General features: G+C 42.9%; 1 protein-coding gene across 6 annotated transcripts in view; it reads left to right on the plus strand.

Moving 5' to 3' along the window:
- Positions 1 to 25,498, plus strand: part of IDE (insulin degrading enzyme) — a 3,524,264-nt gene that overhangs the window by 2,976,179 nt on the left and 522,587 nt on the right. For all 6 annotated transcript variants that reach the window (XM_044056694.1, XM_044056696.1, XM_044056693.1 and 3 more), the window contains one exon: positions 20,147 to 20,258. In XM_044056694.1, the coding sequence (XP_043912629.1) occupies positions 20,147 to 20,258 (112 nt within the window). The remainder of the gene's footprint in view (positions 1 to 20,146; positions 20,259 to 25,498) is intronic.

Genomic DNA, 25,498 nt, shown 5'->3' on the forward strand with positions numbered 1-25,498 from the left:
TGTGTGTGTGTGTGTGTGTGTGTGTGTGTGTGTGTGTGTGTGTGTGTGTGTGTGTGTGTGTGTGTGTGGTGTGTAGCTTGTTATATATTTATATACCAAATATAGCAGTTTGTTGTGTCTATTTTCTTCTGAGCTAGCTCGTTTCAGTTAGAGAACAGCAGAGCCCATTTAAGTTAGAGGGCCTTTTTCACTTTCCTATTTACTGAAGTATGTGGTGTTGGTTTTGTTCCTTGTTAGTACCATGTCCAAGCAAACAAAAGATATAAAACCCTCGGGGTTCAAAAAGTGCTGGAAATGCACTCAAAAAATGTCAATCACAGATGGCCATACTGTGTGTATACTACCTGGGGGGGGCAATACATTTGCAGGAATCTTCTTAAATTTGCCACTCCTTCCGTTCAAGGGTTCTTTTTGAGAGAAAGAACAAGTTGATCTTAAAGGTATTACTGAAAACTTCCTTTTCAGCGGTCTTAGAAGAAGTTCAGAGTCCTACAAAAAAAGATGAGTTCTCCCTCTCAAAAATCCGACAAAACTTCAAAAAGATCATCTTCTACATCTTCGGATCAATCGGAGCCATCGAAGAAATTGCCGAAGATATCTTCAACAGACCTAAAATCTTTCAGGTCCGAAAGACCATCCACCTCTGCTCCTTCTACATTGGAGTCATTGATGTTCCAAACTCAGAGCCGGTCCCCAGAACTGGAGCTGGTTTCTCCGACACTAAGGTCACCTATTTTGCAGACTGTAAGATCTCCAGCCCCCTCCTCTCGGAGCCTTTCTGACAATGATGTGTATCGCGTGGTGTGGAGACTCTTGAGGACAGTAGCACTAGCCAGATTTTTGTCGGAACCGACCAGACCTGCACTTCCACCAATGATTCCTCCTCCGACCTGACTTGGGGTCTAGGAGCCAGAATGCATGGAGCTGATAGTAGTGGAACCGTCTGAGCCAAGATCTTCTCCAGGATCTTAAGCCCCGATCGCTCTGACTTCCTCTGTGCCTTCTGAGGAGTCTAGGAGCCGGCATTCTTCATTCGGGTCCGGGAAGGATAGTCTGATTGGACATTTTTCAGGTCTGTACTTGCCTCTCGGGGCCTTGGCGTGTGTGAGCTCAGTTCCTACAACAGCCTCGGAGCCAACCCCCCTTGATGCCGAGGATGCAGTCTAGTTATTCTGAGCCAGGAGCTTCCTTGGATCATAGGCGGGGGGACCTTCGAGGCGATGAGGAGAGTGCTGTCCCCACGGGCACCTCAACTCTCAGATCCTGTCATTCCTTCCCCAATGGCTTCATTGTCCATCTCAGCCCAACCGCATCCATGCAGATGTGGAGACCCAAGGCATCAGGGTGCCCCATTGGGTGAACCCTTCTCTTCCAAAACCTCTCCAGAATACCCTTCTGAAGTGGTCCCTCGCAAGAGATTATGTAAGAGGAAGCATTTGGACTCCCCAGAGTAGTCTGTCGCATCTGGCACAGACCTCGATGACCCAGAAGGGCCCCCACGGTCACCCTCTGAGGATGTCTCCTTTGCAGACATCCTAGAAATCCTTAAGCAGAGAAGTGGTTGGAAGCCCATCAACCCTTCTGAATAAGAGTCTACCTGAAGACTTTTGGGTCTCGCCTTTCCGCCACTTGGGTGTCTCCGCCTTTCAACGTACTTATAAATCTAGTTTGTCAAAAAGTGGGAGACTCCAGATTCAATGGAGCCTGTCCCTCAGAGGCCAAATAAATTTATTACATCCCCCGAGGATAAACATTCCTTACAAAAGGTGTCTTGGTAGATGGTGTGGTGGCGGTGGTCGCAAGGAAGGAATTGTCATAGAAGTCCTCTTCTGTCCATCCTCAGAACAGAGTCTCGTACGATGGACAGATATGGAAAACGCACATTTTCTTCAGCGACATTTGCACTTAGATCACTGAATTATCTCACCCATTTTGCCAGGTTGCAGAGAGATCTCCTGAAGGAGCTAGGAGATACTCTACAAGGTTCAGTAGCTGCGGGGGTATCGGATAGTTTCTTCCCAGCTCTCCACCTTAAATTCAGTGGTAAGTTCCTCCATGAGACTCATTTCCTATGCAGCTGATGGAGCAAGTAAGGCAGCAAGTTTAGGAATTTCCCTAAGGAGACATTCCTGGATGCACTTGTGTAACTTTGCAAAGCCTTTCAGGTCTTCCTTTAACGCCCCTTTCAATGGCTCGTCCTTGTTTGGGCCTGAAGTCAGAGACACACTGACCAGGTGTGAGCAGAAGGGAAAAACTCTGTCTGTCATGGGAGTCTGTTTTTCTCTACCTTATAGACCTTATCCCAAAGGTCAAAGGGAGGGGGGAGGGATGTGATTCTGGAAATTCCAGAGAGTTTTTCAAGACACACATAGTGATTGTTTCCCCAGGGGCAGAGGGGGGAAGCAGTAATGGAAGATGCCGACCATGTGGCAGAGGGGGTTCACAGAACCAGGGTGAGGGTGAGTCTTTTGGCAAGCCCTTCCAGTGCTCCTGAAAAGAGGCCTGCCTGTCCGTCTCTGGAGGCAGTCGGGGGGTCACTTATCTTTGTATAAGCACAAAAAAGCCAGCACCAAAGTCAACTTCCAACCAATTTAATGGCTTTCAAAGCACAATAGACCACATCATAGTGGGAATATCAGTACAGCATATTGGTTTCAGCCTTACGCCTTCATCAGTGCATATTAACTTACACCCCTTAATGGATTTAAATACAGCGCCATCAACCAATTCAGGCTGCAGTCAATCATTATAACTGCTCATTAAGCCCTGGTGCAAATAGTGCCCCTAATGTAGTAATCCACATTTGTTCCTTTTGATTAAGCATAGAATGCCATCCTACTTTGTCAGTTTTAAGATTTGCCTTGTCAATAATAGTAAACATAAAATGGGCAGAAACATGTTTCAAAGTGTGTTTGTGTAATGCATTGGTATGTCTAGCACAACGTTTATCACTAAAGTGTTCCAACATCCTTAACTTCAATGGATGTGAAGTTTACCCTGCATAAAATTGCAGAACAAGAGCACGTAGCTAAGTACACCACCCAGTCAGTGTTACAATTTCTATATGTCCAAATCTCAAAAACCTTGGAACTATTCTTAGAAATAAAGTATGTATCTTTATTAATAAGTGGACAAAACTTACAAAGTTCACATGGAAAACATCCCACTAACCTATCTCCATCCAACCTGGCCTGAAATACTTGTGTACTCCTACAATGTACATGTTTGTAGTGATTAAACCAGCCGGCCAGAGTTTTCCCCTTGTTGTATGAAAATAAACATTGTAAGGGTATAATATCCTTGAGTCTCTTATCCATCAGTACAACATCACAGTGTTTAAATATCAAAATTTTAATGAATGTGGTGTTCTCCCCAAAGCTTGTAACAAACCATATAGGTTGTTTAACTAACCTGCTTTTATCTGAATATTGTAACAAAGATTATTTGGAAACTTCCTCCATGGTACGACATGCTTGGTTAATAACATTAATCGGATAACCCCTATCCAAAAATCTATGAAACAAATCCTGCTCATGTACCATCAAATCCAGGACAGACTAGCATATTCTCTTGAGTCTAAAAAAATTGGGATTTGGGAATGTTATTAATCGTGTTTTGGATGACATCTAGAAGCATGTAATAAAGTACTGAATTTAGAATACTTTCTAAAAATAGAGCTTTGTAAGGTACCATCTTGTCCTACTCTAACTTGTACAACCAAAAACTGAATAGATTTGGCATGATAGTTGACCGTAAATTTAATCCCTCAATTATTTTCATTAAGATAATCTACAAATTCATGTAGGTAGCTGGAATCCGACCTCCAAACCAAACAACATTCGTCTAGACATCTATGTCAGATATCCATACAATCCAAAAATATGTTATGGGAATCGTAAATGAATTGTTCCTCTACATAACCCATGAATAAATCATAAAGCATATACGGGCGCAAAAGATGTGCCCATAGCAGTCCCCTTTATCTGCAAGTAACATTGATCTCCAAAATAAAACACATTTTGGTGAGGACATGTTCCGTTAGGCATAACAGAAATGTATTTAAGCCAGGAGGATACAATTCTGCCCTATTCAATTAATACTCAAGGGCCATAAGCCCCACCTAATGAGGAATATTTGTGTACAATGCAGAAACATCCAAAGTACATAGTAACCACCCATGTTCAATCTGCATATCCTCCACTATATTTAAAAATGCAGTGGTACCCTGAATATGAGAATATACATGTACTAATAATGGCTTTAAATACTTCGTCAAAAATGCAGAAAGTGGTTCAGACACAATCGGCCTCTCTGAAGGCTTATTCAAACTCTTATGAATTTTAGGTAACATATAAAATGTTTGTTTAGCTGGATGCAATACAGTAAGATGGTGAACCACATTTTTAGATGTAATGTCCTCCTGCAATGCATTCTGTAAGAACTCTTCTATCTTCCTCTTAAACAAAAAAGTGGGGTCCAAATGCATCTGTAAATAAAATCTGCGGTCTGATAACTGGTTCATAGCTTCAATATGATACATATCCCAATCACAGACCACAACTGCACCCCCTTTATCAGCCTTGTTAATCACTATATTTTTATTCTTAAGCTGAAACAAGGCCTGCCATTGTGACTTAGATAAATGGGTTCTTATTCAGATAATATGAAAAATGTAAATCTTTCAAAACCAAACTCTGAAAAATAGCTACATTTTTGTTCATGGATGGCATTAGAGAGGATCCTCTAAACCTAAATTCATCTGATGCCAAGTCAGAACCTGACTGTAACTGAAAAAGCAGTTTAAGATTCATAATACAACAAAACGATAACATCTTGGGCAAAAGTGTACTCAGACACACAAAAAATCGGTATAAAACCCAATCCTGTATTCAGTAGTTCACTTTCTGCACCTGATAATTGTGCAGATGAAATATTGTGCACATTCTGATATTCATTTATTTCTGTAACATTACTTGTAAAATTGCATCCAAACTTGTCCCTCCTATGTTTGTGTTTACGCCCACCCCTTCTGGTTCTAATAAAGGGGCATTCTTATTAACCCTCTTGGTTAGAGGAGACTGCGAGGGTCTAGGTGTATCAGTATCCGTAGTCAATGAAAATTCATCTGCAGATGCATCAGAAGGGACAGTGTGTGTTTTTTTCAAGATAGACATTTTCTTTTTACATCTAGGGGACCCTACATAAGATGGTTTATTGCCTACAAACTGAACTGTGCTCTTATACTGAAAAGGTTTACCACCTGAGTAGTCTTTGACATCTCCTTCGAATTTCCTAATCATACGTGATTTCAAATCTTTTTCAGCCAACATTAATTTCTTTGACAATACAGCCGTTTGTTCACTATAAGTGACAATCCTGTACTAATGATTTAACTGTGTCACATAACTTCATAATATTATTGGTAAGGGTCATTATTTTCCTTTCGTAAAAAGATATCAAAATTTTTACAAAAGACATTGATGCCACCTGTTGGACTAATTTCCATTCCTGAAGTAGCAAATCATCTATTCCTTTCACAAATGGCTATATTTTAACGTGTAACCCCTCACGATTAATAACATTCCCAAATCCCAATTTTGGTGGTCCCTGAAGCAAGAGATTGCGGAAATAATTTTCTGGAAATGGGGCCAGCCTTGCTGCGATCTTTTTGCCACGTCCATGAATGCCAAATGCAGCGGCTACCTTGCCCTAACCCCCCCCCCTCCGGGAGAGTCACCAAGGGATGCACTTGTACACAATTGGCCCTCGGGTCTCCCCTACACCTTCCCTCCCTTTCCATTGATACCCAAAGTTCTTCAGAAGGCCAATGTATTGGGAAGGACCTTAAAACTTATCACCCCTTACTGGCCTCGTCAAATCTGGTTACCCTTCTTGTGGACCCATCTTCAGGAGGAGCCTTGGATTCTGGACCCAGTTCCAGATGGTCTGATCAACCCATCACGAATGCTTCATCCATCTCTTCAAAACCTCAAGTTGACAGCCTGGCTTCTCCACTTCCAAATATAGCCAGGCTACCTGACCTTTCACCTTCAGTGCAGAATATCCTGATTTCTTCTCATAAAGCTTCTATGAGAAAATTATTTGTCAGCAAATGAAAAAGACTTTCCTCCTGAGCCTTGGAAAGTCATATTGACCCTTTCTCTGTACCTATACCTTCTATACTGCAAGTCTTAGCAAAGCTATTTCATGAAGTAGCAGCTGCTACTACTACACGAGTTCAATTAGCAACAATCCCTAATTTTCATTTAGGGACAACAGAACCAAATGTTATGTCCCTCACACTTTGCAAAGCCTTTTTGAGGGGTACCTTCCTACTAAGACCGCCCATTAAACCTCCCCTACTTCCATGGAACCTCAGATGTTCTTCGTGTTTCACTGTTGCAGTCATTGCATTTGGGTAATCCTGCTTGGTAGGTTGCCCTCAGCCGGCCTGAATTCCAAAGTTTTGGGTCCTGCATCGGCCACTGTCGCCCCTTCCCTGACGTCAGAAGCGGCCGACGCCATTTTCTTCAGTCTTTCTTGCCGCACGATGCCCAAAGCAGAAGCAGTTCGCAAGTGCCGGTCGACCGACTCCTGAGATTTTTGTGTTTGAGTTTCAGATCCGAAGTCTTCAATAAAGCGAAGTACCCCGTTGGGGAAACTTTTTTCTTGTTCCAGACCGATGTCAGAAAAAGTTAATAATTGTATTTCTTGTGGAAAGCAAATTCCTCATAAGGATTTTCATTCTTACTATATTCCTTGCCTAGGCCCTGATCACAACGTTACTGGTTATTGGTTTTGTGCTAGATTTAACCAACGCACTATTAATCATCGGTATGATTTTGCTTTAAACTTTTTTGGACGCCAGTTTAATTACCCTGAAATGTCGTCGGTTAGCCATCCGACTTCCGGAGTTTACAACAAACGCAAAGAAAAGGATAGAGAAAAACAACTGAGGCCCAAAACCGACGATGAAACTTCTCCTAAGCCAGTCGCCAGTTCTCAGTGAGGCGCTTTCGCAGCTCCTGACGCCCGCTACCTTAGAGTCGCACCCCTCTACCGACTCCACGTGGAGTTGGCCATGCCACTAGATACTCAAGGTATTGGAGCCTCGGATGCTAATCCCTCAGATGTGTCCGGAGCCGCTGAGCAGGTACCGGCTTATGAGGGTGTATTCAGACCAAAACACCTTTACATTAAATTGACTTCAGCATCAAAGGCAAATACTAAAGCACTTTCTAAAGCAAGGAAACAAACTCAAGAGCCACGTGTACAGGCCTCTATGCCCAAAAAACAGATGCTCAAAATGGCCGAAGACTTGATTACCTTGATCAGGGGTTCCCTTCCCCCTCCTGATAAGAGGCCTAGGCAAGACACTGACTATGAATCTTCTGATCAGATTTCCATTTCTTCCGATTCCTCTTCTGATCAGGAATATTCTCTTCCCCCCCATGAGGATTCTGATGCTGAAGAATCTATACCTTCACCATTTCCTCCTGAGGACTATTCCTTTGGGGAAACCTTGCATACCATGAAGGGAGCATTTCCACTGGGAGAGCCAAGATTTTTCAGAATCTAAAAAGAGGCTCAGGGATTTTCTTTTACTACCTCAGCACAGGCCTCTAGCTATTCCACCTGTGTTAGGCATTGTAGATGATGTTTATTCGGAGTCTAGTCTGACCCCTGACTCCTTACCCCCAGCTCCTGTTAATCCTGACAGATATTACAGGGTTCCTGACTCACACAAATTTATTTTTAAAAATCCTGCTGCTGACCCAGAAACTATTTCACAGGGTCCAAAGGGAGTTAAGGCTTCCACTGCAAAAAAACCCAACCCCCTCTGACAGAGATTCAAGGGTACTGGATAGATGGGGAAAAAAGGTTTATACATCTGCAACTTTGGCCATAAGGGCCTTAAACTGTCAATTTCATATGCTTAAGTATCAGCAACATGTCATGGGATTGCTTAAACAGAAAATGTTAAGTTCTGAATGTGCAGAAAACAAGGAAATGGAGGATTTATTGTATGCAGCAGAACAAGTTGGAAAACATACTTTGCAATGTGGTTTTGATTCTTTGGAGGCCTCCTGCCGGGCCTCAGTTACGGGTTCTGTAATTAGGAGGCAAGCTTGGTTAAAGAAACAAAATCTGCCTGATCATGTTAAAGTTAAATTACTAGATGCACCTTTACAGCATGATACTTTGTTTGGTGTTAAGGCAGAAGAGGTGTTAAAGAAAATGGAGGACAAAGCTAAATCTATGCAAACTGTCAAAGAATTTTTACAAGTACAGCCACCTAACTTTAGTAGACACTGGCCTACAAAAAATTGGTCCTTTCCTGTGTCAGATAGACCTCAAAGGAGCAGACCCAGATGCCCTAGGGGCAGATCCCAGGCGCAAGGTTCTTATAGGCCCAAGCAATGGGGTGCTTCTACCTCCAAAGCCGGAGAAGATAGATCACAAACATACAGAAAACAGTCCCAATGACTTCTCCCTGCCTGCACCAAGCACTTATTCTCTGGCAGCACCCTTAGGGGGAAAATTAGCACTTTTTGCTCAAAATTGGCACATCATAACCCAGGACAAGTGGGTTCTAAACATAGTGTCACAAGGCTACAAGTTCCATTTCCATACTCTGCCAAAGGCAAACGGCTGGCCAGATCTGCCAAAAAATCAATGGGCAGAGGCACAAAAACAAGTCTCATCCCGCATGGACATGGGGGCCATTCAAAAAGTACCAGTGTAAGAACAGGGACCAGGATTTTACTCAAGACTGTTCTTGGTACCCAGAAAGGACAAGGCCTGGAGGCCGATACTGGACCTATTGTTCTGAACACTTTCCTGGACATTCCAAAATTCAAAATGTTGACTTTGCAGCAGCTTTTCCCCATGCTGGGCAAGAATGCTTGGCTTGTGACTTTAGACCTAAAAGAGGCATACCTGCATGTTCCAGTCAGACAATCATGCAGAAGATACCTAAGATTCAAGGCTGGTTCAATGCATTACCAATTCTCTGCTCTGCCCTTTGGCTTATCTACTGCACCCAGGGTCTTTACAAAGTGCCTGGCACCAGTAATTACATTCTGCAGACAAAGAGGTATACAAATATATCCTTACTTGGTCGACTGTCTCATTCAAGCAGAGAACAAGGTCATTCTTCTTCAACATCTGGCATTTGTGAAAAGACTTCTAACATGCCTAGGGTACACAGTCAACAAAAAGAAATCAAAACTAGTACCCTCACAAGAGAGAACATTCCTGGGTGCAAGCTTGAATACAACTGCCCAGCTGGCTTATCTCATGCCAGACAAACAAAGGTAACTGACTACCTATTTCAAAATGTTGACAACAAAGGCCCAGTTATCTGCAAAAAAAATTCTGCAGGCTTTGGGCTTCATGGCATCCTGCATCCTACTAATTCCATATGCAAGACTGCATATGAGGAAACTTCAATGGTACCTAAACAGTGTTTGGACTCAACATTGCCACAGCCTGGAAACAGTCATTGCTCTCATTCCCTGCCTGCAACAGGAGTTTCGATGGTGGGCAAAGGCTTGTCACCAGAACAAGGGGCAGCCATTCACATTACCTCCCGCCAGGCAGACACTAACAACGGATGCATCAGACTATGCCTGGGGAGCCCACTTGGCAGTAAGATGCATTCAGGGCACATGGTCCATAAACCAAATGCATCTGCATATCAATCAAAAAGAGATGTTAGCTGTTCAGAGAATGCCCTGACAGCCTTCAAGGACCAACTTCATCTGGGACAACTACTGATAAAGACAGACAACACCACGGTCATGTGGTATATAAACAAGCAGGGGGGCACACATTCTTACCCCCTTTGCAGACTAGCCATGACCTTGTGGGACACAGTTTTGACTTACCAAGAACATCTGCAGGCACAATTCCTGCCAGGAAAGTAAAATACTCTGGCAGACGAGCTAAGCAGAAACCTCATGGATCCCCACAAGTGGAAGCTGGATCCACAAATCTTCAGCATGATAACAAGTAAATGGGGATGCCCGGACGTAGATCTATTTGCCTCCCCTCACAATTACCAACTAAAAAGATTCTGCACAAGGACTTACCACAGACAAGCATGGAAAGTGGATGCCCTATCTTTCAGCTGGAAAAACCTATCAGTATATGCCTTTCCTCCACTGCCTCTCCTCCCCAAGGTGCTCCTAAAGGTCAGACAAGAGAAGCCAAAGATGATACTGATTGCCCCAGACTGGCCACGCCAGTGTTGGTACCCAATACTAAGGAACTTATCTCTATACCCAGCTTGGACCTTACCTCAAAACCTCGACTCCTGTCCCAGCAAAACAATCAGATCATGCACAGCCAACTCAGGACATTAAACTTGGCAGCATGGCAAATAATGTAGTCATAAAAAAATTACCTCTCAGTAAAGCTGTGTTGGATGTCATTCTGGAAGCCAGAAGGCCTAGCACTAGAAAGTCTTATGCTGGAAAATGGAAGAGATTCTGTGCCTGGATCCAGGCACAAGGAACTGATACAGCGGTACCAAATATTCCTCAGATTTTGCAATACTTAACTGAGATGCTGAACAAAGGCCTATTTTTTTCATCAATTAAAATTCATGCCTCTGCCATTTCGCCTTATTACAACACAGAGCCACCACTTTTTTCTCACCTTTGTTAAGGCAGTACCTCAGAGGAGCCAATAATTTTAGGCCCCCAAGGAGACTACCAATACCTGCATGGGACCTCAACTATATCTTGGAAAAGCTCACCCTGCCTCCTTTTGAGCCAGCTGCTACTGCTGATATGAAGTTTTTATCTTGGAAAACAGCTCTGTTCTTAGCAATTACTTCTGCAAGACGAGTTTCAGAGCTACAAGCACTCATGGCTGTGGAACCTTTCATCATTTTTCATCCAGACATTGTCTCCCTGAGGACAAACCCAACATTTATGCCTAAAGTAGTGTCCAGTGTGGCTCTTAACCAAGCTATCCATCTGCCAACCTTTTACCCTAAACCACAGAACAAGGGGGAGAGAATTCTGCATTCTTTGGACGTACGCAGACAGCTTAGATTCTACTTGGACAGAACCAAAGCTTTCAGGAAGACAGAGCAATTACTAGTGGCATATGCTGCAGGATCACAAGGAAAACCTATCTCAAAGCAGACTATTTCTAAGTGGTTAGGCCAACTGCATTCGTTTCTGCTACTTACACCATGGCAAGCCAGTGCCTAAAGGCATTAGGCCTCATTCCACCAGAGCTGCAGCCACCTCAGCAGCCTTTCTCTGGGGAGTACCAGCCAGAGACATTTTAGAGGCGACTACTTGGAGTTCAGTGCACACCTTCACAAAGCATTATCATCTGCCACTCTACCCTAAATCCAAGGCAGGCTTTGCCACTGCAATCCTGCAGGGCCTCAGCTTTGGGACTCTACCCAAATGTAATGACTGCAACAGTGAAACACGAAGAACATAGTACAGTTGTGTACACTTACCATAAATGTAGATGTTTGAGTGTATTCACTGTTGCAGTCCAGGTTACCCACCCGGCTTCCCCCTTTTTTTCTTTTGGATCTTATTTTTCCTTCTCTGATTTATATTACCTATGTGGTGTATTTGCTTTTAGGTAAAATTTAAATTGGTGCATTTCTGTATATTTTTATAAAGTTTGGCTACCCTTTTTAGGGGCACCTGACATCTGGGGCAAGAAAAACTGAAGAAAATGGCTTCTTTTATACCTCTGATGGTCTGACGTCAGGGAAGGGGAGACAGGGGCCGGTGTAGGACCCAAGACTTTGGAATTCAGGCCGGCTGAGTGCAACCTGCCAGCAGGATTACCCAAATGTAATGACTGCAACAGTGAATACACTCTAACATCTACATTTATGGTAAGTGTACACAACTGTACTTTTTGTATTATCCTGTATGAGTCTTCTCCATTTGAACCTGCATCATCCTGTGACCTGAAGTTCTTAACCTAGAAGACGATTTTCTTAGTAGCTATAACTTCAGCTAGGAGGGTGTCTGAGTTAAAAAGTGCTGTCTATCAAACCCCCATATATGCTTTTCCACAAGGACAGTCTCTCACTATGTACAAATCCGTCCTTTTTACCAAAGGTATGTTCAGAATCAAACTTGAACCAATACATAGACTTAACCATTTTTTTCCCTAAGTATGGCAGTAAGGCAGAGTATATGTTACACCAACTGGATTTTCATAGGCAATTACGTTTCTCTTTACACAGAACGAAGGGCTTTAGGAAGACTGACCGATTATTTGTCTCCTTCTCAGACCACAAAAACGGTGCTCCAGTTGTTAAAACCACTCTTTCCAAATGGTTGTCTGATTGTATTACATTCACTTACAAGTCTCAGAAAAAACAATTTCCCAACAAAGTCAGAGGTCATTCGACCAGATCTATATCTACCTCTTCTGCCTTTTGGGCTAGACTTCCAGTCAATACCATTTGTGCTGCAGCAACATGGGCAAGACCTCATACCTTTATTACTCATTACAGAGTTGATTTGTCCTCCAGGGACAGGGCATCATTTAGATCCACTGTTCTGAAGAGTGTTCTCCCTTGAGCCACCCAAGAAAGGTGGTGCTAGGGACACTGTCCCAACCAGTGGAAGAATGAAGGCGAGATAGGACAACATCACATGAAGAAGTTATATTCTTACCATAACATTCCATTTGTGTTGTCCCTCTCACCTTCATTCTTGCATCCCACCCTCCTTCCCCCAGCCTTTGGCTCCTGGAAGACCGAGAGGATTTATTTGGTGTTTAATTTTTTCTCTGATCCCTCTTCTAGGCTTGTAAATTTGTAAAATTTATGTGTATATATTAGTATCCCAGCAAACAAGATCTGGGGAATTCCATTAGAACATCATGGAATAGGATGCTAGCCATGAGCTAGTTGGAGACCTTGAGTTTTTGTAAATGGCCAAGTTGGAACTGAGGATCGTTTCCAAACCCGACCAGTGGAAGAATGAAGGCAAGAGGGACAACACACATGAAAAGTTATGGTAAGAACATTACTTTTGTATTATTACTAATCACTCTCCTAACAAGGATGCAAAGGCTTTTGACAAGTTTGGGGAAAGATTGTAGTCTTCTGCAACACTTAGAATTCTCAGCTGTCAAGCTCATGTTGAAATTTATACTTGCCACTTGTGAGGATATGAGAAATATTTTGGCATCTGCTTCCTTTTGTGAGGAGAAATCTGCTTTGTACAACTTAGTGTCTTCTGTGTATCGAGTGACTACCTACTGTTTAAAATTGTACTTATGAGTCTGCTGATGCCTCTTCCAGGGCAGCTGCAGCCACTGGAACTATTATGAGGTGGTTTGCCAAGTTGCATTCTCAAAACCTCCCATAGAATGTTAAAAATGTAATTATGAATTCTTCCTTGGATAGCAAACCAGTTTTTGGATAATCTATTGCAGAGATCTTTAAAAGTGTGACAAGAGAAGTAAGCTGAGCCAAGAGATCTCTCAAAACTTTCAGCCCCCCTTCTCCAAGTTTGCCAAGGGATTATATTCTCCCTCCGCAGCTTTCCTTAAAAATCCGAAAACATTCTCACCAACCTGCTGGTAAGCAAATGCTTAAAAAACAATGGAAGAGAGGTTGTACAAAGGAAACGGGACCCCCCCCCCCAGAACAAAGAGCAATTTATTAAGTTTGAATGATTATATGAAGGATTTCTAAAGCCCCCCTTAATCCTCCTAGAAATCTGAACCTCTATTTATCTCTGTGGCAGTAGATTATTCTGAGAATAATTTATTGAAAACAATCAAGATTACAGATGGCAGTGGGAGTCTCTCCCTCTGTTTCAGAGGATTTCTCCTCTCCCACCCGACCAGACTTTTTTCTCTCCTCTCATTCAGCATGTGATTGATCAGGGGGGTGATGGAAACTGTCCCACATTCTCATGTATGGGGAAGGGTTTTATTACAGGTTGTCCCTGATGCCAAAGAAAGAAGATTCTTGGAGACCAGTTATATATCTTTCCTTTGTTTTTCTGAGTCATTTTATGATGGTTCCCAAGTTCAAAATGTCGTCTCTTCACAACTTGTCACCCGTTATTCCATATTTGAGTTTTCTAGTGACTTTAGAGTTGAGGTACTTATCACATTCGTACAGGTCCAGATTTCATTCATTTCTTAAGATTTTTTGTGTCTGGATCACATTATCAGTTCAGTGCTTTAGCCTTTGTCTATCTACTGCTCTAAGGGTGTTCATAAAGTGTCTGGCTACTGTGATAACACGCTGGTGTCAACGACCTGAGACGTACCTCCTTGGACTACATGAAAAGGGACATCGAGGAGCTCTCTGATTATGTAGCCCAGGCAGGTATGACCCTGACCTTGAGCAGTATCCTACCTTCACCTAGAATGATGCCACAATACAGTGATAAGATGATCAGCTTTAATAATTGGCTTAAATTCTGGTGTCATTCAAAGGGGATCCAATGTCTGTCTGCCTGGGATGACATGCTGGACAAGCCACGCTGCTTCGCAAGGGATGGCTTGCACCTGTCACCCCTGGGCTTCTGGATATTGGCAAAGGCTCTTGCCACCCCCATAGTGCCTTTTTTAGGCAAGGCTCAAATTCTAAACCTACCACCCTAGAACACCAAAAGGAAAAAAACTAAGGGTAATGCTGCTCAATGCCAGAAGTCTCAATCTCAAGATGCACGCACTCGAGGCCCTTCTCAATATGGAGAACATCGATGTCTGTGCTGTGACAGAAACCTGGTTCAAGGCTCCTGAGAGCACCCCAGCACTAACAGGTTTCACCTCATATCATGCGTTCCGCCCCAAAATCCGGACAACACCAAGAAAGGAGGGGTGTCCATATTCATAAAGGACACCCACACCTCAAGGTTGGTGGCAACGCGATGCATCGGAGACCATCCAGGTGCAATTAACCATAGGCAAGACTGCTCTGCAATTTGTAGCATGTTACAGGCCACCCTCTCAAACTCAGGAACCTCACATGGCCTTCCTGAAAACATTGGAGGGGATAAATGTATCTCCAAACACCATCATACTAGGTGACTTCAACTACCCTGATATAGACTGGGAACACTACTCAAGCCCGAACACTCTAACCCAAAGATTCCTGGAGTTCATAAACTCAAATGCCATGGAACAACTAGTCACCATCCCCACAAGAGGTGAAAACATACTTGATCTCATCATCACGAACATGGGATCAAAATGTTCAACACCGGAAGTATACCCTCACTGGTGAGATCAGATCATAAACTAATCTCGCTGGAGGTCCTCATCCCGCCCCACCTGAAACAAAAAGACCACAGTGAAAAACTTCTCAAAAGCCGATTTCACACTTCTAAAAACTAGTGTGGTCTCCTTTAAGGCCCCTGAGCCAGTGGTAAACATTACTCAAACCGCTGAATCACTTACAAATGCCTTCTACCAGCACCTACAGGACTGCATGGATCAGGCAATCCCAAACAAAACTAAGACTCTCTGTACCAAAGGCAAGCGTCCAGTCTGGTGGACCCCAGCCATAAACAAGCTCTACAACAAAAGGAGGAAGCTACTACAAGATAGAGCAAAATCCTTGAAAGGTAAGACACCTTTGATCATTATAAGTAAAAACTAAGAGCTCTCATAAAATCATCCAAGGCAAATTTTGAGAGAAAATCGCCAAGGACTCTAAAGACAATCATAAGGCCTTCTTTAGCTATGTTAGAAACCTAGGAGGAAACTCCCAGATATGCTCAGAATTAGTTCAAAATGATGTGAAAATTACTGAACCTACACACATTGCTAACATACTGGCTGACAGGTTCAGTGCAAACTCCCCAAAAGGAGAGATATCTATTCCAGAGGATTGTAGCCCCCAAACATCTCCAACGCCCAGGTGAGAACTGCCCTCACTAAGGCAAAAACACAGCATCCATGGGACCGGATGGTGTCCCCAGCTGTGTGCTTCATGAACTCAACGAGGAATTAAACCCACAGTTAGGACAGCTGTTTAATCTTAGCCTCACCTCAGGATACGTACCCAAGGAGTGGCGACGGCGACTGTGGTCCCACTTCATAAGGGCGGTGCCTCCACAGACCCTGGAAATTACCGCCCCATTAGCTTGACAAGCCTTATCTGCAAAGCCATGGAGAGGATCATAATGGAACTCATAAATAAAGACATAGGGAACTTGCAGACTTTGGATCCAACCCAGTTTGGCTTTGTCAAAGGCAGATCCTGCCTCTTAAACTTGGTTGACTTTTTCGAGACAGTCACCAAGGCCATTGATGAGGAAAGGCAGTCCATACAGCCTACCTCGACCTGGCAAAGGCCTTCGACACAATACCCCACTCAGGTATCATCGAAAAACTCATCAGCTTGAATGTAAACCCATACATCACAAGATGGGTTGCAAACTGGCTGAGCGACAGAACCCACAGGGTCAGAGTTGCTGGAGCCATGTCAGACTCAAAGCCTGTCACAAGTGGTGTCCCACAGGGCTCAGTCCTGGGTCCACTCTTGTTCGGCATCTACTTTTCTGAAGTACAAGCAAACACAGGAGGGTTATGGCTGACAAAGTTTGCAGATGACTGCAAACTGGGCGCCATAGTCGAAAACACATCTGACACAGATATCCTCCAGAAGGGCCTCACAGAAACGGATAACTGGTGCCAGAGCCATGGCCTGAAGTTAAATGCCAAAAAATGCATAGTCATACCCTTAGGGAAAAACAAGGTTACCCCTAGCTACCATATAGATGGCAATCCACTGAGCACAGAAAAAGTCATCAGGGATCTGGGGACCCAAGTTGACAGTAGCCTTTCGTTTGACACTCATGTTGCTAAAGTAGTTAGGAAAACCTTCTATATCGCCCACCTGATCATGAAAGGATTCACATCTAGATCAAGGGAGGTCATCGTCCCCCTGTACTCATCACTCATTAGACCTATGATTGAGTACAATGCCCGTTCGAATGTATCTGACCAGACACCTGATGCAGCTTGAAAGGCCCCAAAAGTTCCTCACCAAAAGGATAAAGGGTCTCAAAATATGTCTTATGCTGCCCGACTGAAAGAACTCCAGCTCTATTCAGTCTCATACCGCTTGCTCAGAGGTGACCTGTGCCTGACATATAAGGCCATGTCAAACCCAGATTTGATGAATATGCTTCACCTCAAAAATCTAGATCCTCAGAACCACAAGGGCGGGAGACTTAAACCTTGACACGGTTATAAATAGAACGTGCTGGAGGGACAGATTCATCACCCAGAGACTCCCTATGCTGTGGAACAAAATCCCGGTACATGTGAGGCAGAGCACCTCGCTGGCCTTGTTCAAGAGGAATCTTGACCAATGGATGGGAGATCGCAGATATACCCCAGGGATTACTTCAGTGTCACTGCTTGACAGAGGCACAGAAAAATGATAGGCATAGTTTTTATTCAAACTAAAGGGGTGGCGAAAGCCACATAACTATGGGCTAGGCTTATAAATGCCCTTGGGCAGATAGCCTAGTATGAACCTATGAACCTATAACCTATTGCAAGACTGTAAGGTATTCACATTTTTCCATATTTAGACTACTTATCTTTGCAGAGTCTTTTTTCATAGTGTTAGGAATCTCTTATTTGGTAAAGGAATCTCATACATAGGCTGGGATTACAAGTGAGCTAACAGAAGTATTGTATGACTCCATCCCAGAGGATTCTTTTCCTGGAGTATCTCTGGACACCTCCATTCAAAGAGGTTTTCTTCCACAGGAAAAAATAAGTCTGTGTTTAGATCTTTTCCTGAGTATTTCTGCTCAGACTTCCGTCTCAGCAAGGGAATTTCTCAAGATTGTGTGTGTCATGGCATCTGTGATACTCATGATATCTTTTGCAACACTACATGGGAAAAAATTCAACAATACTTGAAATCTATCTGGTTACAGCATCAGTATCTCCTGATGTTTCAAATTTCAGTTTTGGCATTTCTGAAAAGGGAAATGATGTGGTGTTGACACCAACTTTTTCAAAATCCAGGTCTTCATTCTTCCTTCCTGCTCCTGTACATTTAGTCACAGCAGATTCTTCAAGCTTTGCTTGGAGAGAGAGATGTTTATGGGCATAAAAGTGAAGGTCTCTGGAACAAAAAAAGGCACACAAACAATAAAAGAGATGTTGGCTCTTAAAGATGCTTTCAACTTTCTCAACCATTTCAAGTCTCTGGTATGTCTTCAGGTGTTTATAGTCAACACCGCAGTGATATGGTACATAAACATGGGAGAACCAGCTCTTACTCCTGTGTAAACTAATCATGGTAACCTGCGATCTAGCTTTTTAACACAATCATACTCTGTAGGCATCTTGCATACCAACAGAGCAAATTTGTGTGGCATACAAGTTTCTTGCGTACCAACAGAGCAAATTTGTGTGGCATACAAGTTAAACAGGACCAGGACAGACCCTCACAAATGGACATTGTATCAAGTTGTCTTCCAGCAATTGATCTAGTTGTTGGAACACCTCAAATAGATTTGTTTTCCTCTGCTGTTAACAGTCAGTTCACAAAATTGTGCTCCAGTAATCTGTGTATGAAGGCCTGGAAAACAAATGCTTTTTCTTTTCTATGAACAGGAATGCTCTTGTATGCTTTTCTACCCTTTCCACTGATATCCAGGGTCATTCTGAAAATTCAAAAGGACGCTGTAAAAGATAATTGTATTGACTTCCTTCTGGGTCATGCAAGACTGGTTCTCCCTTCTTTTGGAAATGGTCAAGGCAATTATCACAAGCTTCTTGACAGACTAGATTTACTCACACAAGACCAAGTGTGTTTGATAAATCCTGAATCCCAGCCACCTACAGTTGACAGCTTAGATCAGAGTTTTAATACCTTTTAGGCACCTTTTCTTTGAGGACATGCTGCAGGTATTAAAGGAGGCAGTAATGCCTGCTACTATAAAATCATACATTACAAATGGAAAACATTTTCTAGTTGGTGCCAACAACATAACCATCAACTGTTCAAGGCTGAATTTAAGTTACTGTCCTGTGGCCTGTTGTACTGTTCAGTCAAGGTTCACTTGTCAGCCGTTTCAGCTTGTCTGCCCATGGATCCCCCTTTTTCAGTGCACCCTCATGTGAAAGTGTTTTTGGAAGGAGTGTTGCATGAGAAGCCTCCCATAAAACAGTGGCTCTTCCTTGGGATCGTAACTTTGTGCTGGAAATGCTTGTTCCATTTGAGCCAGCTCACTTTTTTTATTCCCACCACAAAAACTATTCCAGACCGGGTTAGGGCTAATTCTACCAGGGCCTTAGCTGTTTGGAAAGGAATGGATTTAGAAACATTCTAGAGGCAACAACTTGGTCCTCTGGTATACTTTTACAAGGCACTATAAACTAGATTCCTATTCCATATCTAGGACAGGCTTTGCTCAGACCATCTTCCAGGGGCTCCTGTGCCCTTTTTCCTCCTCACAGTTCTTCTAAGCGGTGGTTATCTACCCATATTGCGTAGGCTACTGCAGCAGTGATCATAATAATGAACATAGTACAATTGTGTAAGTAAACTTATAACAGTAGATGTTCCAGTGATCTCTGCTGTAGTAGCCACTTCACCCCCTTATTGTTTGGTTATGGGTTTTTTTGCTAGTGTGTGAACATTTTTACTTTCCTAACAATGTCCTCTCAGGGCTTAGCCTCCCTTTCTCCACTGGCATGAAAGCTGTGAAGGGCTTGGTGCTCAAACTTTGCTTTTCACATTGAGCTGACTAAATGGTTTGGTTGTATAGATGGTGCCATGAAGTTTTGGGAGCTTGTTGGCTGTTGTATTCTGTGCACGTATAGCTTAGGCTACTTGTAGCAATGATCATTCAAACGTCTGTTGGGTGATTTTTACTGGGAGTCTTTTTTAAGAAAAGTGGTCATACTTTTTAGTGGCCAGTGTAAAGGGATCACAACTTACAAATTCTGGTAGAGTGGCAACTGAAGCAGAGGACTGGGTTGATTAGTAAATCTGGTTTATTCCCATTCCTTTTATGAGTGTCATGCAGCAAGCGATCTTTTCATTCTAGCATACAGCTACAAAGCTGTATATCGTTTTATGTAACTGCTAATTGATTATTTTAAGAAGTACTTTCTGCATGATTAATATTAATGATTTTTTCCCTTTCAGGTTGCACTGGGCATTGTACAGATGGTAGAGGATACCCTTATTGAACATCTTCACACCAAGCCCCTTCTTCCTAGTCAGTTAGTCAGATACCGAGAAGTACAGCTACCAGACAGTAAGTATAGCAAAAGTTATTCTGCCAGGTTTTCATCCAAATGAATCATGTATTTCTGTATTTTAGTTGTATCTGGTTGCATTTCTGGTTCTTGAGAATATTTTTATCTCTGATTAGTTTCTTTGAACATTAATCTGTATTTTTGCTGTGTTCTAAAAATATGCTTATTAATTTTAGTTACTGCTCAAGCAGTAACTTTGAAAATTGGGTTGTGACATGAATGATTATTGCTGTGTTACACAGTTTATTTATACACTGTCGTTGCTTATGAATTTCCACATTGCAGTATATTTCATAGCTCAGCAGGGAGTGAACATATTCTCTTTGTGTAGGACTTTGAATAGTAAGTAGGTAAAGGCATATTTACAGAATATTTTTGTTTCCACTGTGGTTTTTTTTTTTTGGGGGGGGGGTACTTTGTCACATAGGTTTAGTACAGTAAGAAAGCTGATTAGAACCATTTCATAAACTGTGAAGAAAATAAATTATTTAACTTTGATACTTTTAACTAATGTACAGATATATATAAATTTTGAAAAACGCTAACAGTTGAATGTTACTGTTAATGAATGTGCACCAGATGTCCTGACTGAAATCACTGTTGCATTATTCATCATAAATAGGTTTATCACCTCCAACATCTGGCCAGGGTACCAAAGCTTTGACTTCCTAGGATTATACATCTGACGTGACTTCTGCTCATAAATGTGCAACTATATAGGTGGACGTATGAGAGTAATTCCTCAAGAGTGTCTTACCAGCAGCCTGAAAGCAGGCTGCATATCCATTGGACTATTTGTTGTTTGGTTGTTGGTACCTTTGCTTTAAATAAACAGATAAGTATCCCATTGGGGAACCTTAATTTTCTTCTCTAAATTGATTTCGTTTACAAATGTTACATGTGAACTAGTGCGAATGAGGTAGACAAAGACTTGCATATACCCAGTGTCTTTTCTGCTTAGGAGCAGAACACGACATCAAGGACTATTCCATTTGCCAATCATTTGTACCGAAGATGTTGCAATACCATTTGTCCTCACCATGTACTTTCCTGGAGAGCTAGTGTCTTCAGCACTTGGCCCACTCCAAGATGGTAGATTCCACTTCCTCGCACATACCTCTTGACATTTAAGAAGCTTAAAATGCCTAGGCCAGAAAATCAGTAGACTCTTTCTGACTCTGATGTACTCACTGAGGTTTCAGAACCCATGGTACATCTGGTTCCTTCTCAGATGTCCTCTACTGAGACCCAGTCAGTGGGCCAGTATAGCATGAGAGGCTGTTGGAACTGAGGAACCTGAAGCTAAAGCTGAGACGCATCATCATCTCAGGAGACCCAGCGGGCATTCCCCAGATACTAGTTAGGGAGGAGATCCCAGGTAAACTTAACGTCAGGGATCTGAACCACCACACTTGATTTAGGTGGATGTCATGCCTAGGAAGAAATGCCAAAAAAATAAACATGTAACTTCTCCCCCTCCTCTTAGGGAGAAGGAATGCATAGAGTTTTTTGAAGGCCTGTACTAGACCATTATGACCCTGAAGGCACCGTCCATTTCTTTCAAGCTGCACCCATCACCCCTGAAATGGTTGCTGTGGATTCATCTTCTGAAGATGAGGAGGCTTCGGATTCAAACCATTCCCTGGCATATTCATTTCAGATCCACTGCCTCAATCAGCTCCATTCTGAGGGTGAAGGCTCCCTTTCTCCCGACTCTGCTGTGGAAGAAGCTGCTTTTAGGGAGCCAATATTGAACATGATGAAACATTTGGAGTGGGAGTCTAGGCATATTGCAGAGGTTCAGAAAAGGTACTACAGCCTCCTGTCCCCAAAAGGCCTAACAGATTTTATAAAGCCCCTGGTGATCGTAAATTCTTGTTGAAACATCCTGTGCCAGACCCATCTACTACAAGTGTATCTCTCTGATAAACCTAAGCCACTACCTAATGCCAACACCCCTCCCTTCAGAAACGTCTAGTAGAGCTGTGGATAGGTGAGGTGAAAAGGTTTATACTACCTCTATTTTGGCATTCAGGGGTATAAATTACCAAAACCAAATGACCAAGTATTTGATATCCATCCTCAGTTCCTTAAGGTAGTGGTGTACCCACAATGGACTGATTCTTAAACAACAGATATTGTGTCTTTACTTAATCAGGCCACACAAGTTGCCAAACACTGCATTAAATGTATATCCTGTGTTATCTATTTTCATCAAGTTCAGCTATGGGTTGTCAGATCTGATGGGATCTGACCTCGGCACTGACTGAAGTTTCTTGCTTCCAGAGCAACAATTCCCCCCTACTCATAATTTCTTCCACTCCATCTTAGTACCTGAGATCTTGTTTGCCACTTGAAGGCTTTGGTCATGTCTTTGGAGGGCTATCATACAAGTAGTATCCTTTGTCTGATATTTCAGTTGTTTCTTTACTCTTTCCACTACCAAGAAATTTTCTTTCCAGTTTATTTAGGATTAAGGTGTTTTTGCTAGTAGTTTTTCATAGTTTAGACTAATTGATAGGATAGGCAGTTAAGTTTGTTAGGTTGGTAGGTTTTAGTGGTTTAGAGAGTTTGTTACATTGATGTCAAGCTTACGCCTCATTCAGCGTCCGGGCACACCAGACTATGAGGAAGAAGCTCATTGTCAAGGGTCTTCTCCCTCCATGGACATATTTCTTCCACTGCCTCTTCTCCAGCCAATAAGCAAGATGAAAGACGGAAAGGCAAGTAGAAAGAGAAAGAAAAAGAGAGAGGAGAACAAAAAGGAAAAACAGAAGGAGAAGATGAAAGAAAAGGAAAAGGATAAATTGGATCCTGAAAAATTTAGGAAATGCTCCACCGATACGATGTTGCCATCCAGGACAGATTGGAAAAATCCTTGATAGTTGGAGTTGACTTTTTCTTGGGTCCATCCCTCACCTTTTCAACTCCTTTTCTCCAGAACTGATAAGTCCAAAGTTCCACTGTCCCATACTCCAGGAGCAGAGGTATTTGTGACCACCATTGCTGGCTTCTTCTACCCTGTCTTCCAGCAGCCTAACCAAAAAAGTTGTTGTCACGTTGATGAGGAAATTCCTTAGAATGCAAGTCCAGCTTGGGGTTCTCTTGGTACTGTCCTCTGGAAACGTACCGAACCTTGGTCCAGCTACTACTCCGACCTGTCCCGGGGCATCTTTGTCAGAGTCGACAGTCTGAGTTGCTTAAGTACTACAGCCTCCCTTCCTCTTTCAACTTTGATATGTTCAGATCTGGAAGAGACTCTGAGCTGAAGTATTAATGCCGGGGTTCAAAGGGATGGGTTGACACTGAAGGTGGAACAGTCCCTGCCCTATGGGGCTTCAGCACTAGATAGCTCAGCTCCAAGTTCATCTTCAGGATTGAGACCCATTGATTCCAAGACAACTGTACTATCTGAGGTTAGGCGGACCACTACAGAGTCAATGTCATCTGTGGTCTTTGAGGTTTTGAACCCCACAGGACTCTGCTTCTACTTCCCATCACCATCACACAGGGACAGTTGGTACCACAGGTTTCTCAGGCTGCATGCCACAGTGTAATTTGGAACCTTCTGCTCTCCCACAGGAACCGGTTCACAAGACACAGATGTGCAAGCAGAAGGACATAGACTCATCACTAGAGTCTTTCACTGAAGGCATGGACTTGGATGAAGGAGAAGGCTTCCCTAGATCTCCAATCAGATGTCACTTTCAGTGAGATCTTTGAATTGATGAAGCAGAGAGGCGGATGGTCCACCAATAATCCTTCAGCAGATGTTTCTGTGTTCTTGGAAGCCTTTGGTTCTGGTTCAGGTTCATCTTAGGTCTTACTACCATTGACCCCCCCCTCATTGACCTCATGGCTCAATGAGCATGGAAAGACCCTGACGTGGTGGAACTGATCCCAAAAAACATATTGGGTGTACCAAAGAAAAGGAAACCTTGGAGCAAAGGTCCATTGGTGGATGGGATGGTGGTAGTGGCAGCCACTAAAAAGGAACTGTTGGAGGAAATTTCCTTGGTCTGTCCCCCTAACAGTATGCTTCAGCGGCTTTCGCATATAGAACACTGAATTATTTGGCCCTTGTTACTAGATTTCAGACAGATTTAACCAAAGAGCTTTCTAAGGAGTCAGTAAGATGGTAAGACACACACTGCAGTGAAAACCATTTCTGGACCCCTCAGAGAACCTTTTCTAGAAATCAAAGAGCTGGAAAGAAAATGTGCTTCCATAAGTCACAGAGCTATCATGACAGCCCTGGGGATAGACCTTCTCATGGCAGAGGAGTATGCAACTACAGTGAGCATCACGGTAGAGGCAATGATGGGCTGCACAAGCAGGGCTTTCAATATCCATTCGTAGAGAAACCCTATCTGCACCCCTGAAGGGTTACCCGACTGCTGCACTCTGGTGGCAGTTGGGGTGGGGGGCATTTATCCATGTTCCCACAAGCCTGGCAAAACATAACAGATTTTTGAGTGCTAAGCATAATTACCAGAGACTATTCAGTTTCCTTTTTCCTTCCTCCATTAAAAAGAGAGTTTCTGATGTTCCAACCCATCTGTGGGAGGCCACAGCAACAGAAATTTCTAAGCTGCTAAGAAAGAGTCATTCAACTGGTTCCTGAAAACAAATTAGAGTCCAGAGCCTACTCAAGGTACTTTTTAGTACCCCCGTAAAAAAAAAAAAAAAAACAGGGACCTCAGACCCATTCTGGGGCTGAGTCATTTAAACCAATTTGTAAAACAGCCAAAAATTCCAGATGTTCACAGTTCAATCCATTTTGCCTCTACTGAGGAAGGACGATTGGATGTGCTCCATTGATCTCCAGGATGTATGCTATCATGTAAAGATAGAGACACATTCAAGAAGATTACGTCATTTCTGGCTGGGGGCCAGTCATTTTCAATTCAGCCCCCTGCCTTTCAATCTCACCACAGCCCCCCGGTTGTCTAGGTTGGAGGGACATTTTGAAGGAAAGACGAGCCAAGGTACTTGGTCACACACAGAGGACAATCTTCACATCAGTGTCTTGGAGATGATGTTAGTCCTCCTAGTGTTGCAGCATTCCAGTATGGCCTCCCCAAAGGTTTGATTTCTGTACACACAGACATGTCAGCATTTCTAGTACATCAAAAAATAGGGGGGAACACACTCCTATCCTCCATGTCAGGAGGCTGTGAGAGTTTGGCAATAGATAGTGTCTTCTCATTACCTTCTAATAGCAATGCATGTTCTGGGG

The sequence above is a fragment of the Protopterus annectens genome, chromosome 14.part0 (genome assembly GCF_019279795.1).
Source record: "Protopterus annectens isolate FY-2018-M chromosome 14.part0, PAN1.0, whole genome shotgun sequence".
NCBI classification, from domain to species: Eukaryota; Metazoa; Chordata; order Ceratodontiformes; family Protopteridae; genus Protopterus; species Protopterus annectens.